The sequence below is a fragment of the Gymnogyps californianus genome, chromosome 3 (genome assembly GCF_018139145.2).
Source record: "Gymnogyps californianus isolate 813 chromosome 3, ASM1813914v2, whole genome shotgun sequence".
NCBI classification, from domain to species: domain Eukaryota; kingdom Metazoa; phylum Chordata; class Aves; order Accipitriformes; family Cathartidae; genus Gymnogyps; species Gymnogyps californianus.
In genome coordinates, this window is record NC_059473.1 from 115,754,978 (window position 1) to 115,773,916 (window position 18,939).

General features: G+C 43.0%; 1 protein-coding gene across 1 annotated transcript; it reads right to left on the minus strand.

Annotated features, from left to right (window-relative positions):
* Positions 1–3,693: 3,693 nt before the first annotated feature.
* LOC127014435 (uncharacterized) lies at positions 3,694–17,755 on the minus strand. Its single transcript, XM_050893823.1, has 22 exons — positions 17,682–17,755; positions 17,377–17,429; positions 15,691–15,783; positions 14,164–14,291; positions 13,343–13,486; positions 12,601–12,684; positions 11,885–12,052; positions 11,720–11,816; positions 11,400–11,623; positions 10,477–10,630; positions 10,193–10,401; positions 9,989–10,106; positions 9,629–9,834; positions 9,053–9,170; positions 8,324–8,493; positions 7,476–7,549; positions 7,270–7,397; positions 6,260–6,449; positions 5,693–5,834; positions 5,331–5,427; positions 5,112–5,190; positions 3,694–5,019 (listed from the first exon to the last, which is right to left on the minus strand). Exons 1-21 carry the CDS (start codon positions 17,702–17,704, stop codon positions 5,117–5,119), a joined length of 2,694 nt encoding a protein of 897 aa, XP_050749780.1. The 5' UTR covers positions 17,705–17,755; the 3' UTR covers positions 3,694–5,019; positions 5,112–5,116.
* Between the last annotated feature and the right edge of the window lie 1,184 nt (positions 17,756–18,939).

Consider the following 18,939-nt stretch of genomic DNA (forward strand, 5'->3'; position numbering starts at 1 on the left):
TTCTCATACAAGAAATTGGTACATGAAATCATACTTCATAAAGTACGAAAGGGCCTAGTCATAAAGCTGAAAGGGCAGCAGATAAGTGCTCAAATACTAAAGAGACAAGGGATGAAGAACATAGGATCTTCTACAGAAATTAATTAATTGAAATGAATTTTAGAATCTCAGGAAAAGCCTTGAGATACAGAAATCTGGTGATTTTGTTGAACTACTAGTCCTTCACTCTCAGTTTACTGACGATTAGACCATCCTGCTGCTCCCAGAGTCAGTTGCTGCACACAAGTAGATATTTTGCCTTTTGAACAAGTGCTCCCAGACATTAAAAAACACACTTTGCATTGAGCCAGACAGAAGCAGCCCAGACTCTGCATATGCTCTCCTTGCCCAAAGACACTGGAGAGCAGTGCAGTGAGGCAGGCTGAAGGCAAGAGAAAAGATGAGCAAGGGGCACCAAATCATAGGTGAGATGGCTGGACCCCACCAGTTACTTTCCTGAGCAGCAATTCATGTTGAGAGCTGCACCCTTGCCTCCACTCTGGGTGAATTGCTGAGGGTGGGGGACCATGTGTGATCGGAGAGACAGAGTGCTTAAAGATTCAGAAGCCAGAGAAAAGAGAGACTTTTGCCCCACAGCCATCCTAACCCTTTTATTAGGGAAGAATAAGGCAGGGCAGGCAGTTACATATAATGGATTTTATACAAGTTAACTCCTTTGGTGCCATCAGCCAGGCAGTTAGTGCTGCTGGGGAGAGGAGTTGCTGCTATCAACAGTATGAGAATAGGCTCCGGGTTTCTTCTCATGCCTCAGAGACCAGAGCTGGTTCTGATGCAGCTGGAAGTATATGATGCTGCTTTATTTAGCAGAAGGCACACCGAAGGAAAGGAGGAAGCCTAATAGGTAGGGTATTAGCCCAGGATTCAGGAGACTTGTACAGCTTCACTCTCCAGGGCAGGCTTTCCACCTGAATTCAGGAGAATGACAACTTCTCTGCCCAACGTGTAAAAAGGGTGCAGCAGTGTGTTGCCTGCCAGCAGCCGTAATACCTAGTCAAACACCCTGAAGGTGGCAAGGAGGCCAAATTCCCTCTTGGTGGGAAAAGTACCTCAGAGACGGTATTCCCCCGTGGTTAAAGAATCACACGTGGAAGAAGCTCCCCAGGCAAGCCCTGGCTCTGTGAGCCACACATCTCACCCCCCACCCCCCAAAGCAGAGGGGAGCCTGGGGCCACCCACCCGCACACACACAGCGCTTTGAAATTCTACGCTGAGGAGCACCATGTAGGTGCCAAGAGGTTTTATGGTTACACATTTGGGCTGCACATAGGTGTGCTTGGGGGGGAAGAAAGCCTCCTGCAAAAGGGCTTCAGCCAGTTCCTTAGGAGAGCTGCTTATCTCATAGCTGCCGTAGCTCCACATCCCCTCTGCCGAGGGATGCCAGGGGCCATTGCTCCAGCTCTGCATGGCAGTAGCTAACCCCCCCCCCCCCCCAACAATTACATACACCCCAGCTTCTAAGGAGCCAGTATCTGACTTACTTTTACTCCCTAACTTATTTACCGTACAACTACAAATGCTATTATTGCATTTAACAGATGGGAAAGTTGGTTGCGAAGAGAAGTCCCAGCTTCCAATAACGCAGCTTATTTTTAATGAGCTATAGAAGTTGGGTCCATCTGAACCGCCTGCCTGATCAAGCCCCTGACTTCTTGCTTCTTTACACAGCAACATGAGCCTAGGCTTGCTCTTTTATCACTACACCAAGTACTGTAAGTAGACCGATTCAGCTTGCTTATGCTTTAAAGCATTTCTTTCAAAGCACATGCCTGTCGGGGATTTGGGAATCTAGCCAACGCTGTATTTAGGTGTTTCTGGACTCGCATGCACAAATGAAAGCAGAAATTGTATGGGAGTGACTAGCTGAAGACTCAGACTTGTAGCAGAAGCCAAAACTTGAACCAAAGCTTCCCAAGTCATTAGATCATTAGCAGAACATGTTTTCCTCTGGATAGAGGTGCATAACATTTACTCTTTTACTGAAGACATTGAGTTTTAAAAAAAAAAAAAAAAAAAAAAAAAAAGCAAAGCAATATACCAAAAGAGAAAATCAATTGGGCCAGAAAATATAAAAGTCAGGTTTCTTAATTTTTCAGTGTTAATAGTAAGTTGTTGATGTTTTAAATCACTAAAGCAGTACAAAGTTTTAAAATACTAGCCATGTCATTGAATATAGACTACAGTAAAAATGAGAGCTCTGCGTTTCTATTGGTGACCAGATATAATGAGGCTACTCGTAGCACGGACTTACCGCCATTTATTTGAAATGGAAATAACTGTCTGCAGTACACTTCTGTTATTGTTCCTATTTTCCTATAAAAACAAATCACACCAGACTTCTCTTTTCCCTTAGACTTTTATCATTCACCTGTTGAAATTGCAGAAGACGTTAAGCATAAACAAAGAAGATTGATCTGCTTTCAACTTGTGTTAACAGGGATATAAAAATAACATCCCAAATACCAGGGGGAAAAGCATGTGGTCATAAAATATCCACTTAAAAGGCAAAGAGGTGTTGATACAACACTTGAAGAGGATTTTTTTCTTTTTTATATATATATAACCAGGAAGGCAGTTCCTGAATTTTAGTATAAACAGACACCTCTGAGGTAGAGAGAGTATTACTGTCATGTCTTTAAAAGATTTTACTGATATTCAAATGGATTTTTTGTGTCTCGCATGCTGTTGGAAAATCTGACAAGAAGCTTTATATAAATCCTAGTCCTACCATGGAGGGGAATCTCCTTGAATTTTCCCACATATCAAAAAGGTAAAGGACCATCTTATCTATTAACACTTCTTGTTTTGCAAAATGGCACTAAGCAGAGCTTTTAGAAGAACTGAAGAGTAGAGCCACAGTTTACCTGGGCATTGTCTTGCTTTTCAAGAACCCTTAAATCCCCATCAACAGATACAGAATCAAGATATTGACTAATCTTATGAAAAGAAGTGAAGGTGCCTTGGACAAGATTGTAAATACCACATTTCTATTGCTAAGTAATGTTGTTCTCGAGTCTTGGTTGGAAGAAAGGAATCAGAAACCCAGGAAGCCACAACTGAGACTGGGTTAACAGTACTGAAATAGGCCACCCAACCTCATGCTTGGCTCTCACAGCAGTCCCTAGTTGTTACATTTTCCTCCCCGCCCCAGCTGTAAGAGGGGAGAAGGTGGCTCAGGCTACGCAAGGCAGCCTATGCTGTGCTGGTAGAGCACTGTCATGACAGATCAAGATTGCCACTCACCTATCTGGAGAAAACACTGCATAACAGTCTCATTTCTTGGGGGACAGCGTGATGCAAGACACACAGGGAAGTCACCATACCACTTAAAGTGCCCATACTTGTGTTCTGTTAGGTGCAAAACCCTGGCAGCATATTGTAGGTGTGTTTTGGTTTCTCAATAGATTGTGCCTGCAGACTGAGGAATAGCTAGTACTTAACCCACTGGGTTAATGTAGGGGAAAGCACTAAGCATGAAGTCACTGACTTATCAAGTCTGCTGTCAGGCTTATATGTTCTGCATTTCCCTTTTATTCCCATGCTGACATATTTACATCTCATTCCTCAATATCAGAGCTCCATGGCTTTAGTCTTCACCTACCACAGGAGTAACAAAATAAGACTCCTTTAGCACAGTAGCCTCCTTTATTGGAAAACAGTTTTGATGCACAGCTAGGGACTTGACATGCCCCTCATCATGACACCCACACAGATTTTTCCAGAAGTGACAGTAGAAGACACCTACTACAGATATGCTTAGCAGGCAACTGAAAGACAGACAAGACTTAGGAACATGAGCTTGTAATCATAGCACAAACTTTTTAGTGGGATTTCTGTACAGGTATTGTAGCAACAGAGCTACAATCTTTTAGACACCATGCTCTTTCACAAAGTGCAAATAGATTCGTAAAATAGTTTCTTGCTCAAGTTAGCCTTCACAGAAATTCCCTGTAGTATAATTCCATTTAATATAAAGTTAAAAAAGCAGACACCCATTATTGTATCTTCAGCCCTAAGGGATAACGATTCATGCTAAGGAATAGCTTTCCTTAGAACAGGAAAATACAATATTGAAACTGAACTGTTTTCACATCACTGTTCAGAGGCCAAGAAGAAATCAAGAAATTTTCCTCCCATTAAAAAAAAAAAAAGGAGAGAGAGAGAGAAAAGAGAGACAGGATAATCTGACAGGAGCTCCCAAGCATCATGTTCTCTAGTGAGGAAGAATCCTTAACACTTGGATATACGTGGATAGAGTCCATGTATTATCAATACTACTACTACTAGTACTACAAGTCTTCACTAAAAGCTTTTTTCATTTAGGCTGACAGCTTACTCAGCTAAGCAGTCACTGATGCTACCTGTGAGCAATTTCCTCCCACCTAGGGAAGGCAACTTGACATTGCAGAGCCACAACGCTCCTGTGAGATCCACAGTTTACAGCTTTTCTGTCAATAGCCACTACAGGATCAAGTAGGTTTGTTCCCATCTTGATTCGAAAAACACTTTCTCTTACTGACATTAAGCTCCCTGCAATCCTTTGTTCATACTGAAGCTTTAAAAAACCTCAAAGTGATTTACAATTGACTTCACACCTGTTGCCACCTTCCTCCCCCTACCCCAAAACAGATGCCTCCAACTGCAAAGTGACTAGACACAAGTTTTGGACACATTAGGTGAGCAGACTAGGTCAGATGCAAGTCACACAAAAGACTAAGAGTTCAACACCGTAGAGGAACACAAGAGAGCAATACGCTATTTAACTTGAAGACAAAGATACATCCATACTGGTTAGCTGACCCTTTTCCCAGTAGACACCATAAATATATTTTCCCAGTAGATACTTTCAAGATGTCTTTACTTGTAAGTCTGTGCAGGCTGTGCTTGCTTAGGCCACCTAACTGCAACTTCATAAAACTAAATAGTTCTTGTTTAGTCTCTGTCAGAAGTCAGCGTATTCACCTACAGGGAGAAGAGAGGCACACAGAAGTCTGTTATGTTACAACAGCAGTATGCTTGGTATTTCAGTAGTGTAATTTAAGATTGACACCAACCTCTGCTAGTTGTTTTCCTTCCTAACAAGCACTGCTCCTGATGACACTTGCCCATGCGGATGCGATTCTGCACTGCGGTCTAGTGAGACATTTCAGGTTTTAATTTTCTGTACAGCACACGCTAGAACTAGCAGTCTGTGATCTGACAGCTCGTGAGAGCACGTGCCATATTGCTGAGCAAAGATTCAGGAATGACTTGAGAAGTGCCCGTTCTCTTACCAAGTCTGTGTTTCCCAGGATTGCATCTCCTTGGACAAAGAAAGCCTGAAGGCTGTTGCATAGTGCTGCAGATCACCACACTGCAGTGGAAATACAGCTACAAGACAAGAATATATTATGTGTAGGGGAGTCTTATTTGGCAAACGTCCAATATGTGTACTGACCCCAGAGGAGATGAACTCAACACTGCTAAGGGGCTAGTCTTCACTACTCTTATAGTGTTATGCCTTTAAGGAGGTGGCTAATAGCCCCAGGCAGCACCTGGCCAGCTGAGACCTTACACAGCATTTGCTGCATGCACCGCTCCAGCCTCATATATCGGGACTGCCGACAGCACATGACAGACCATGGAGACATCTCACCTGCTCTTGTAACAGAGTTGTGCCTTGTACAAAGGTGAACATCCTCACTTCAAATCTCTTTAGGTGCTGAGGAAGTTTTACTCTGAGGCTATAATTAACTTTGTGTAGGACAGTTCTGTAGGAGTCTTTGCTGTTTTCACACCTTTTTGGGAAAGTGAAAGAAAATGTATTTAACTTCATCACTTCAACCAGATATTTAAACAAAGCAAGTAGGTGAAATACAGAGGAGCTTCCCTCTCTGTTTTCCTTGGGCCGTAAGGGTATAGATAGAGCCTCCGCCATTCATGATCCCTGCCTTTGGCCACAGTCAGGGTTACTTCTTGTTCTTTCTTTCCAGCTGGAAGCTGTTAGCTAGAAGCACTTCTGGCCACTCCCATGATCTGCTGCCACCAGAAGGCATAGCCACTGTGCTGACACCGACATGCGGTCCATAGTCTAGCAGCAATTGCCCATCAGGACAAAACAATGCATCCAAGCTGACTTGTGTCCTCTTCCCCTTTCCTCCCACCTAAGGTAAGGGGCCTTGTGCTGAAGAGTTACCAAATACAGGAGGGAAGCCCTCCTTACCCGTTTATAAGGATGGGCCACTGTGGAAGGCTGTCCTGGCTTTGGGAGTTCGTAGCCCAACAGTCATCCAGGTTTAGTTCCAGTCTCACATCTTTAGGCTGGAGCAGTTCAGCTTCAAAATACAGTGCCTCCCTCAGGTATTTTACCACAGGATATTCTGATTCCTGGTAGGGCTCTGAATAGGATTTCTCTAGAAGATAGTATTGATGTTAGTTTCCTTTTTACAGAGTAAGTATTCACAAACTTTCTGCTTCACTCTTCTTTTCAACACCATTTACTCTGGCACAGTAATACTAAGATCTGGGAGAGTGTATGAATGTCAACAAATGGGGATAGGATGACAGAAAAGTAAGAACTGGCAATGAAAGCAAAGATCTGAACTGCATTCCTTGGCTCTGAGGATCCAGAGGTGAGACACTCCTCCTTCTGCAAAAATCCATTGGAGCAAGATGCTCATTCAAAACTGCCTCTATAAAGGTACTGGAGGGCAGGGGAGAAGTAAAAAATTCATCAGGGCCACCCCAGTCAGGGCGAGGGTTTGGTTCAGGCTTCAGTTAGCCCCCTCTGCTAGGGTAGTTACAATTTTACAGCAGTATTGCACGTAGCTTCCTTCTCTGACACAGGTTGTGATTATTTTGGTCAGTGCTAACTCTGCTTAGCAACACTTAGGGAGCTGATAGGAGAGAGAAGCTGACATCACATCCACTACATAAAACTTTTAGCATGCCCAAACCAAGCAGGAAAACCACACATATGTCAGTGATGCTAAGTCTGATCCACTACAGATACTTGACCATTTATGTTGCACTCTGGAATGGAAAACCGCTGTTAGAGGCCTTAAAGAGGTTTCCACTTCATCTTTGGAGATATTCAAAAGTCATCCAGGCGTGGTACTGGGCAACCTGTTCTAGGTGGCCCTGCTTGAACAGAGTACGGACAAGACGACCCTCAGAGGTCCCTTCCAACCTCAACCGTTCAGTGATTCTATGGAGCCTAATCATAAATGTTACCTTTGAAAAGCTTCAATGAAAGAGCAAGAGAGCCAAACCCTGGCTTAATACTGGGTGGTGGGTTCTTCTTAGATTCATATTGGACATTAACAGTCTGCTTGATTGCGTACCAGCATACAAATTTCAGTCTGAGGGAAGAGGTTTAGCATTAGATTTTTAGAAACCAAAATACCTTGGACAGCCTTCTTCTAGGGAATGACACTTACTGGTATACTGGTGTATCATTGCCAGGTCTGAAATAGAGTACATCATTTTCATATCTCATAGTTGTGCTATTGAACTGAAAGATACACAGCATTACAAACAGGACAGTTACATTGGAGTTTACTTTGGTTTTGACACAATATCCACATCCCTTCACTTGACTGGCAAATTGCACTGAGCAGAGTACACTTAGGAATGGCCAGAAATTACTGGCCAACAGCCCTATGCCTACTGAACTAAAGCCGACAGCTATGCCATAGTCAAGAAGAAACAGTTTTAGCTAACAATACCTTGAATATGACATAACACCCCAGAAAGGGAGTGCACTGGGCCTGAGAAAGAGATCAGTTGTTTCTGTTGACAGAATCAGTGTATAGCATGAGATGCAACACTTGCAGAAGCAAGCTGCATTTGTGGTGACCTGAATTTGAGCATGATCTCATCCTTTGTTATTTTGTCTGTTTTCTATTTATGCAGTGTGTAGGTGGCAGGAACAGGACCCGCTCTAGTCTTGGGCCAGGCAGTCATTAGCAACACCTAACCAGCTTGTGCAAGGCATATGAGTATATCTCAACAGCATAAACTCACTTTCAAGTCCATTACTAAACAATTCAGAGGTGTCAGACTGAAGGCTAGTTTCAGAAAGCACTTCTGACCTTGAAAACTATTTTTACCAAATAATAACTTCTGCCCAACTGAATTTAGTATCATCAGAAAAAGAGTGTTGACAAACTACTTAACAAAGTCAGCTGTGACCTTCTTGCAGCTTCTGCTCAACTCTGAGCCTCTGCCAGTTCTAGTAATAACCCTACCCCAATGCAGAGTAAACTTCATGTAACTAAACCCTTACCTTTCTACTTGTTCCACAAGTGTTCACATTGAACTTGAAGGTTGCAGTCTTCTCTGTTACTAGACTGGGTTTGCACCGTCTGTCCCTCAAGATAAGCAGGCTGGTGTCCAGGTCTGCAACTCCTACCAATTTTACTGCGGTAATAACCACAGTGCCATTGGGCAGGCACTCTGAAAAAGAAAAATACATTTTCATACAAATCAGGACTCAAACTCCTTTATTTTGTAGCCTAGAACAACAAAGAGGTTCTCTATGGATTTGCTAGCAAGTTTTTTGGCACAAGAATTCCTCACAAGGATTAAGTTTTGAGCAAGACTCTCTTCAGTACTAACACCTGATTTTCTTCAAGCTAACTGCCAGAAGAACTACATGGACGAAGCTGGTGATTTCACTTAGCCTTCTCCTAGGAACTCTCCCCCTCTCCCAAAAGGATTTTCCTAGCCAAGTTCTTCAGTACATTCAATACTGATGAGTAGCTTTAGAATGACTAATTTATATGATGATCCTCCCCCCACCCCACCAAAAAAACCCCCATTCAATCCCCAAACCAACCACAAAAACCCTTTAAAAAAGCTTTATGATTTTGGAGGCATGAGGGGAAGTGGAGTTTCCCGCCTCCTGTACTAGACAAGATAGTCACTCCAGGACTCCATCCAGACTGCATGGGCTGGTGTGGCTTAGTTATGCAACTCAAAGAGCATTAACAGCTAATCCCCAACATGTTATTACGTATTAGCTCTGAAGGTGAAAATTTGCAGGAAACTGAGAAGTCCCTCCTGCTAGCCAAGGTGATGCCATCCTTCAAGGTTAAGTGGAGTGAAGCCTTTATTCCAGAGGTATGAAAATCCTAGAGATGACAATCACAGGTTAAACAAGGGAATAAAGACACACTGTTCAACTAAAGTATTCAAAAACTAAGAAGGCAGGTTATGACAAGCCAAAGATAATGGTGCTTGATCAAAGTCAAATCCACAATAAAGTTTTTTTTTAATCTAGAAGCTCACACAATGAGCTTTTCCAGTCATTTTGCAATAGAGTGCAGTACGAACTCCATTGCACGTACAGTTGCCATTAAAGATAGCTCAGCCTTAAAGTGCTTGCAGAATGTTTTCTTCTTGCCTACTTCTGCCAACATTAACCAAGGGAAATTAAAGTGTTCTTCCAAGGGCAGAAAATAGTCCTCCATTAATCCTTTGAAGCCTATCTCAAAGGGAAGTTTTATTTCACCTTCAAGGACATAGTGTATCCTGTTCATATCTCACAGCTAGAGCACGCCTTTTAATTGCTACATGCTGGCATCCTTACCTCATAGTTCACATGGGAAGAGAGGAAAGGGACAGAGATTGCCAGGTGAGTGCCATTGTCCCTCAGGCTGTAGTTGTACTTCTGTGCGGCCTCTGGGGTCAGGTGCCAGTCTGAGATGAAGGGTAGCCAGTTTTGGTCCACATTTCCATGAGTGATAATGAGATGAAGGTTCCTCCCATCACAAAATCCCCTTGCGCTGGGCAGTACTGTAATACAATCAAGAGTCAGCCAGCATCCTAGCTGCCATCAGAGTTTAATAGAGCTGTTAAGGACTAACAGTATCCCTAGCTCAAATTAGCCCAGTTAACAGCTGAGTTCACAGCCAGGTTGGTACAGTTTTGCCCAAGTTCCACTGTTTACCTGCATCTTTAACAGCTGACACTATTATGACTGGAACAGTGAAGGTCTCACTTGTTGGATGGGTTATGAATGCAAGCGTGACATTCAGGGTGTATGCTCTCATGTCTGCTCTCACGTACTAGGAAAATCATATTTGGAAATCAAAATCACCAAGTGATATCATCATTTCTGTACTATGGCATGCTGCAGTGTCTCCGTACACACCTCTTTCTTAACGCTTGGCGCATCAAGTGGGACTTGTGTTATGTAGGCTTTGCTTCCATTAGCATATCTGATCTCGTATGTTAGATATCCATGCTGAACAGCTTCAGGTACAGCAACAGTTGCCCCCTCAATGGTTAAGTTCACAAGCTCCACATCTGGGAGGAATGTTCCCACTGTCACATTCATTAGCCTCGCACTCAGATTTGAGTCTGAAAAGGAACACAGTAACATTAAGTTCTTAACAGTACCAAACCCCTCAGTAAATTCAACATTAGGCTACTTACTGTTGGTTATAGCAAGTTCTACTTGTTCAAATGGTGTTTCTATTTCCTTGATGATAGTATGTTTGGTTAGTCCCCATTTGTTATCTTCCCACTGATGTTCCAAGAACAGGTTGATGGTGTATTTTACCCCATGCTGTCCACTGCTCACAGAAGTCTAGAATTTCAAATCAACACCCTTTAGTATAACATGATTTTACATTAAAGTTGTATTGTAGCATCTCAAGGCCAGCTAAAGCTACAGCTCCAAACAATTGTCCTTCTCTGCTCAGGAATCATGAATGCTTAAGTGGCATGTGCTGTATCCCTATGAGTTTAGATTATCTCAGAAGACTTCCTTCGGAAAATTGTCCCCCAATCCCAAGTTTCAAAGCAGCAGGGGACTACTTCACCAGTGAAAGGGCTCCTCCTGCAACTTCCTTTGAAGTTCAGTTGTTACAACATTTGCCCAGGATTCAATTCACTCCAAGCAACTAGATTTAGATGTATAGTCTCAGCCCATCCCAATATCATATGGGCTGGTGGACAAATGGGTTGTTCCCATTCTCTTAAATGGTCTGTGTAAAACACAACGGAACCCATGCATGCTTTACAGTCCAGTTCGGACTGTCTTCAAGGAGTATGACATCAGGACTAAAAGATGAAAGCTCTGTGTTAACCTGAGGAAGGAAACAAATCAATAGTTCTGTGTAGGATTCTGTCCATCTGTGCTTGTAAGAAAAGAAATTCTTCACAAAGTGGCACTTACAAGAGCTATCTTTGGTCAGGAGTTTTGGAATTTTTAATATACCCTTTCTTCCCCCTCACCCCCACCCTTCATTTGAAAGGAATGGGATGAAGAATTATTCCTCCCCAGAAAAAAAACAAAACAAAAACAAACCACAACCAGAAAGTCTGTTGCCTGGTACCTAACGTAAGTCACTAACCTTGTAATAGCCACCTTCTGCACCTATTGGTATCTTCATTGTAATTGCATTTAAGTCATTCGATAATATATATTTCCTGGAAGCCATTTCTTTGGCAGAGAGTTTGTGTAGATCCACACCAGCTTCAACAAGGACATCCTTAAAGCTAGTCGCTCCAGCAGAGAGCAGTTGAATGTATTTTGGAACAGTCCAGATGATTGTCTTGTTAGTGTAGTCCACACCATCTTAGGGACAAGATATGAAAGCTGTCAGCTCATTACTCTAGTTGTAAGTTGGTCCCTGTACATTTAAGCATTGGAGTAAGGTACTGCATTTCTCACCTACAGGACATGCCACAGCAGTATCCACCATCAGGATCATCCATCGCTGTTTGTAAAATGTACTTGATCTCACTGCAGAAAAGGTAATTCCCTGATCCTGTAGGAATAGCTCTGGTTAGACCTACACAGCCTGGCAGCTTGCTGGGCTGGAATGAGCATACCAACCTCGACCAGCTGAATTTGCGCAGCAGTGTATGGTATTCGCAGCAGAACCCTGGTGTCTGTGGTGTTGAGTCCATAGCCTGCACTCCAAGCATCACTCACAAGCAGAGCCTTTTTTTCTTCTGGCTGATGAAACACTATTTGCCATATTGAGGCTTCTCCTGCTTTTGCCTACCCAGAGAAATTCATCAACAGTTTAAACATGCTGTTCAAAGTAACAGATTTACTATATTGAATGATTTATGGTATTGAACTGCCCAGCAGTTTTGTTGCCTTATTCTAAATACTACTAGTGGGATACCACTCCAGCTTTCCCCCCTTACACATACAGAAAACTTTCCATATTAAGAGCATCAGAGATTAACTGCACTGCTGCATTGCAAATACAGGGTCCAAGAAGAAAAAAGCCTATCCACAGTTCACTCCTGGGCCATGAGGGCTTAGAGACAGTTTTTGTTGCACAGTCTCTTGCCTGGGGAGGACTTAAGTTCTAGGGACTTTGAGAAATCAGTTTCCATTTCTTCCTTGGAGACATGGCCTACAGCTGTCTATTTATGACATAAAAATCTCTATACTAAAACCACCTGGTACAGAAGTTCTGCTCTTCCTACTTAAGTGCTTTTTGAAAGGACATTCTGTAATGTGTGGACATAGAATAGAAGGATGGTTGTGCCAGAAGTAGCACTAGCTTTTACTAGGAAGAAAACTTGTAGTTTCACCTCTGGAAAGTCAAGAGTCCAGTCCTCAGGTTCATCTTGAATGAAGTCTTTTACAGTCTGTGGAACCTCCCTCCTGACAGAAACCTGAAGGGAAAAAGCCTCTGTAAGGGGTTTGCTGATGGCACTTATTTCCTTGTCTTCAACACCCTACAAGTCTTTTTCAAGGGAGACTAGCATTTCCTAGAGGGAGGTTTCCTCCTGCCAAGTAAAAAATTATGGCATAAGATGCCATCATGCATGGTGCATTATCTATAGTCCACTTGATTTCAGCTTATTTTTGTTTTCCACCTATCTTCCCATTTCTACTTCCAGTTAAGGCCAGGAATCTGTTCTTGACTCCCATGTCTTCTTCCAAGAGGAGTCCTTTTTCCCCTCTCTGCATTTTTCCCCAGCAAATTCAGTAGGGAAACTTCCTTCAGAAAGTATACATTTCTGTTATCTCAAATATTTATTGAGGCAACATTCAGTGAGTTCAATCCATTAGCTTAACCTTTTGAATATCATTTCACAACTTTATTGGATATTAATGCTGGCAAGTAGGCTATATAAGCATAATATAAATGCACCACTAAACTCAAGGTGCATGCTGTGCATTCACTAGTGAGCTGTTCGTGGTGGGGCATTCAAATTCTGTTTCCAATACACATTCCTAGCATCTGATCAGCCTCAAAGAGAGCATCTTCCAGTGCTTACCTCCTTATCTTACTTTAAGTATCTTCCCATACGTCCCTCCAGTACTTACCTCCATGTAGTTACTTTCACATACTAACTCTCTCGGACTCCATGGACCATAATGGCAACTTGCACTTTTCAGATAAGTTGTCGCATTTTTCATATCAGGAGTATGAGATGCTTTGATTTGTATAGTTACTATGAACACATCTTTCTGCATGGACACAGGGAACACTTGCTTGTTAGACTGATCTTCCCTAGTTAGGCACCACCTGTCCTTGTGACCTAAACATAAATTACAAAACCCACCCACTAGCCTCTGCGCAGAAGAGCTCCTCCATACTGAAGCATTATTGCTTTCTACTTGATTAACTACATAGGCTATATGCGTATGGGTGTATAGCTACATAGCAACATAATACTTTGGGGAGCAGCTTCCACCTTTTGCATAGCCCCAGAACTGGACAAAAAATATGCTCCCTAAAATATAGCTGATCTTATGTTTTATGACATAGTAGCAGTGTGCAAGCAACACAAGCAGTCAAAGGTTTTGAGCTTTTGCCCTAATGTGTCTCAGGCACCAAATATTAGAGCAGAGCACAACACAGCTGCCAGACAGAATTCCCTATTCTTATCCAAGAGAAAACAGTTGCCCTTCAAGGGCATATGTGATACGCTTCTTCATGTGTTCATCTGTAGGCCATTCAAATGTCAATACCATGGGATATTCTCAGACCTCTGGATACATTTGAGGAGAATTAAATAATTTTCTGCTAACAGAAGTTCAAGACATTACAACATCTCAATTAATACCTATCAGTAATTTAGTCATCTTTCACATAAAGGTCTCTTACAATGGTACTGTAGTCAAAATGCCTATAATAGACTTACCTCTAAGTGAGAATGGCAGCTTAGTGCAGAAGCATGAAACTCTATATTACTCCAATTGCTGTAAGTTACTGTATAGCCACACTGTGATGCCATGACCTCATCTAGCTCCCAGGCTATGCCAGATTGATCTATAGGCAATTAGTGAAGAGTGGTATTAGTGAGTATAAGTCCTGCTCTGCAAACTCCCCGAGCAACTTGTCCTTGCCCCAGGGTTCAGCTGACTGTGCTCCAATAGGACCCAGCTCCTTACCCTGGGCTCAGAGAATTGCAAAACGATGAAAGAGAGCTGTAACAAAGTCTATAGAAAGTTAGAAAGGTAAGATTACAGACAGACTGGGACAGGGAACACTAGCAGCTCAAGGACTGAAGGTGGGGCGGGGGGGTGGGAGGGGGAGATAACCAACATGGAAAGATATTAAATCCTAAAGGGGCAAAAAACCCAGTAAGCACAGAACAGTCAGTTAGGTCATCAGTGTCAAAGTTGTCAGGATTGACAGATGATGACAGCCTAGCAACATCAGGAGTCTGATCTGCAGCTGGCACAGGCCCGTGTTTCTCTCTGATGCCTGCCTGGCCAACAGAGTCTCTTCAGGGGTCTTACCAGGATGACGAACACACTAAAGCTTAGCTTGGATTTTTTTAGGCTACAAAACTGTCTTTGTGGTTTTGGGCTTCTTCATTTTGTGTTTTAGGGTTGGGTTTTTTTTTTCCTTCCAAAAATAATTGCTTTATAGTTTCAAGCTATACATATCCCAGCTGAAGAGTATCTTTGTGTATGGATGAAGATGCCTAAACAAAGAACATATATCAAGCAGGTTTTTACACAAATCTAACATTCTAGAAAGATGAACATTATGTTATGGATGTCATGGACTCTATCTAGTTAGACAGCTAACTAGCACAGAGAGCTAGTTCAAGGTTAAGTTTACATTTTGTGCATATAATCTTACACCTGATGATATTTATAGCCCCAAAGTTATCTCTCTCTGCCCTTCCAGGGCACTCTGTGGTGCTTTTCACTCGAATGCACCACTTGTTGACTACTAAGCCCATAGCCAGAGGGCCCAGCTAATTTTTCTTAAACGCCATTACAAATTTATATGCCTCTACCAAGTCCCTTAGCTGTAAGCAAAGAAGGTGGAAAGCCGCTAGTGCAAAATCAGTAATGTAGCGCCAGCTTCAACCAGTGAATTTGCAGAATAGTATGTGCTGTTACTGGGGAACATTTTTACCAGGAGGGAAATCCACCAGCATTAACACACCTAGAAACTACCATGTGCATTTCAGTTTGAGTCCAGAGATAGCCATGATTAGACTTGACATTGCTAATTTATCACACAATAAGTCTACAGGATAGGTTATACAGAAATAAAGGTAGCATTTGGCTTTACTTACAGTGAGGTCCAACCCTACTAAGTTCTATGATCTTAGAATAATCCAAGGAATTCTAGTATAGGAAGACCTCAGAGAATTTTAAACATTTTACCATGTGTAATTCCCTCTCCAAGTTCTGCTATATCAACTTACCAACAACAGAAAAAGATAAATATTTGTCCTCAAAGTATTCTGCACTCAGTGTTATACGCAAGAGGTTCCCCAAGCACTCCAAACTCATGGGTCCTGTGTTCAACATATTGAAAGGCTAGTAAGTAGGCAATTAAAGGTAACATACAAACAGAAATCTGTTACTTCCCAGATTGCTTTAAAGTCAGTGTTGTGACAGTCATATTCCAGCATCTCTGGTCAGGGTTGAGGTTTTTTTGTTTGGTTGGTTTTTTTGTTTGTTTATTTTTTAAACTGGCAATACTTCCAGGAGAAAAGCCAGCCCTGAAATTAGTATTCCAGTAGTAACTGTGTCTAATCAGCTGGCAATGCTACCTGCAACAGCCAGTCATGGAAACAGGATTTTGGAACAGGGTCAAAAAAGTACTAAATTGGCTGCCCTAATCTGAACACCTTAAATGGAATAAAACAGAACAAGAAAGTTGTGCGTGTCCATATCCCCCCCCCCCCCCCCCCCGGAAGAGCGAAAAACCCAAGCCCTAAACCAAAAAAACCCAACCAACAAAAACCCACAAACAAACCACAAACCCAAAAAACCCCATACACACCTATTCACAAGAGGAGCCAGAAGCCAAGTCTGGGTGGGGAGCCGCCACATCAGCTACCCATCAGCCTACCCTGTTCACGTGCCCAAGTACCAGTACTACGTTGGCTCATGCTGGGAAGGGACCACACAGGGGCAAAGAGGATGGCTTGAGAAGCTCAAGTCCCAAGCTGCCACCACAGCATAAACCAGGCTATGGCTGCCAAACCTCTTAAAGGTAGGAAGCAGGTACAAACTGTTCTAAATGTAGGACTAGAGACCAGAGACGACTTTTTATTTCACATTTCTAATAAACTGGGATTTGTTGTTTCAAACAGAAGTTTCTATGGCATAGTGAGCTAATGCCAACGAGACCTTTTGTTGTAATGGTGCATTTCAAGGGCTGAGAGGATCCTTTTTCCTAGAGAGTTCAGCACTATACCCTTAAGTTAACCAGAGATGCAACTCCCACGTCAGAGGTGGTCACACTAGGGAACATCAGACAGATGCTGGCGAACATGACCTTATTCTGCCCATATTCCAAGCTACCAACTTGATTCACTGCAGAAGCTCTATAATTGCTCCAAGCTGGATAAAACCTCATCCAGTATCTTTTTACTTTGATCTTTGGTAAATGCTAACATGTTTACACAGCACCTGCAGTGAGTAGGGCAGACGGTCTGAGAACCAGCTCTGTATTGCTACCAGCTCTGTTTTGTAAGGAAGAATTTAAAGCAGACAGCAGTTTTGGTTAAGAAAACAGTTTCTTCTTAGGCAAAGCACTGATATCTTTACTGTATTTAAAAGATCTTACATATTGTATGGTCAATAACTAGGCTCAAAAAAACAAGAACAACAATAAAGGCCCTATTAATTCATCAGTGCTTGTTACCAGAGTGAGGGAAGGTAGAAACATTTGCTTAATATGATGGTACATAAACCTAAACAGTGGCCATAAGTAGTTACACCCCAAGTAGACACTAGTATGTTTGGAGTTTCTCAGAAAAATGTGCAAGTATGGCTGCCACAAGAGCTTCAGACTCTTCTGAAACACACACACAAACACAGATATCAGCTATGAAAAAGCCTGGAAATTGTTATGTGAAAGCAGTTTACAGCAGCATTACCTGGTCTCTCTTGGGTCCATATTTCAGAGATTAATATGCCTATTAGTAACAATCTGTAAGAGAAGACAGGTATTAGCAGCAGCTTCAGCTGTGACAACAGCTTGCTAACAAATTTCTGTGCTTAGAAAGTTCCTGTCTAGATATTAAACTAGTCTTAAGTTTAGAGCTACAGGTCCAGACTTGGAAATTACAAAATGAGATTTCTTTAGTCACCACTAGAAAGGCAGGGAAGGTAAACCAGAAAAGTTAATTTATTCAATGCTTTAGGTAAGACCATTTATGTTTAGCAGCCATGAAACACTCACCTCTGTACCAGACTCAGCTCCATCGTGCATTTGCTCAGCCTCTACCTCTGGTGCTTTTTCCTTTATAGTCACACACAAACAACAATCTCCTTCATCAGCTGTGCATAGAAATCAAAGCCTTCTCAGAGTCTCGGGTTGAATAGAAAGGCTGCTACCTTTATACTGATGAAACTCATTTTCAGCTGTTTACCCTCCTAACTATGAACCTATAATTCATGTCACCTGTTCATTTGCTTTACTGATTAAATCTGCTCCTACTTAGGTCCCTAGGTCCCCCCATTTTGATGGCTGTCAGCTCCTAACTATCAGGTTCTCAGGGGACAGTAGGATAACTGGTGCTGTTCTGGTAAAGCATGTGGGAATTCATTGTTTCAGAGTTACTTCTCTTCACCCTGTGTGTGGGGTTGACCCTGGCTGGATGCCAGGTGCCCACCAAAGCCACTCTGTCACTCCCCTCCTCAGCTGGACAAGGGAGAGAAAATATAATGAAAGGCTCATGGGCTGGGACAAGGACAGGGAGAAATCATTCACCAATCACTGTCTGAGGCAAAACAGACTTGACTTGGGGAAAATTAATTTAATTTATTACCAATCAAATCAGAGTAGGATAATGAGAAATAAAAACTAAATCTTAAACACCTTCCCCCCCCCCCCTTCTTCCCAGGCTCAACTTCACTCCAGATTTTCTCTACCTCCTCCCCCCCAGCAGCACAGGGGGATGAGGAATGGGGGTTGCAGTCAGTTCATCACACATTATTTCTGCCACTCCTTCCTCCTCAGGGGGAGGATTCCTCATACTCTTCCCCTGCTCCAGCGTGGGGTCCCTCCCACAGGAGACAGTCCTCCACGGACTTCTCCAATGTGAGTCCTTCCCACGGGCTGCAGTTCTTCACAAACTGCTTCAGTGTGGGTCCCTTCCACGGGGTGCAGTCCTTCAGGAACAGACTGCTCCAGCGTGGGTCCCCCATGGGGTCACAAGTCCTGCCAGCCAACCTGCTCCAGTGTGGGCTCCTCTCGCTCCACAGGTCCACAGGTCCTGCCAGGAACCTGCTCCAGCATGGGATCTCTATGGGGCCACAGCCTCCTTTGGGCATCCACCTGCTCCGGCGTGGGGTCCTCCACGGGCTGCAGGTGGATATCTGCTCCACCATGGACCTCCATGGGCTGCAGGGGGACAGCCTGCCTCACCATGGTCTTCACCATGGGCTGCAGGGGAATCTCTGCTCCGGTGCCCGGAGCACCTCCTCCCCCTCCTTTT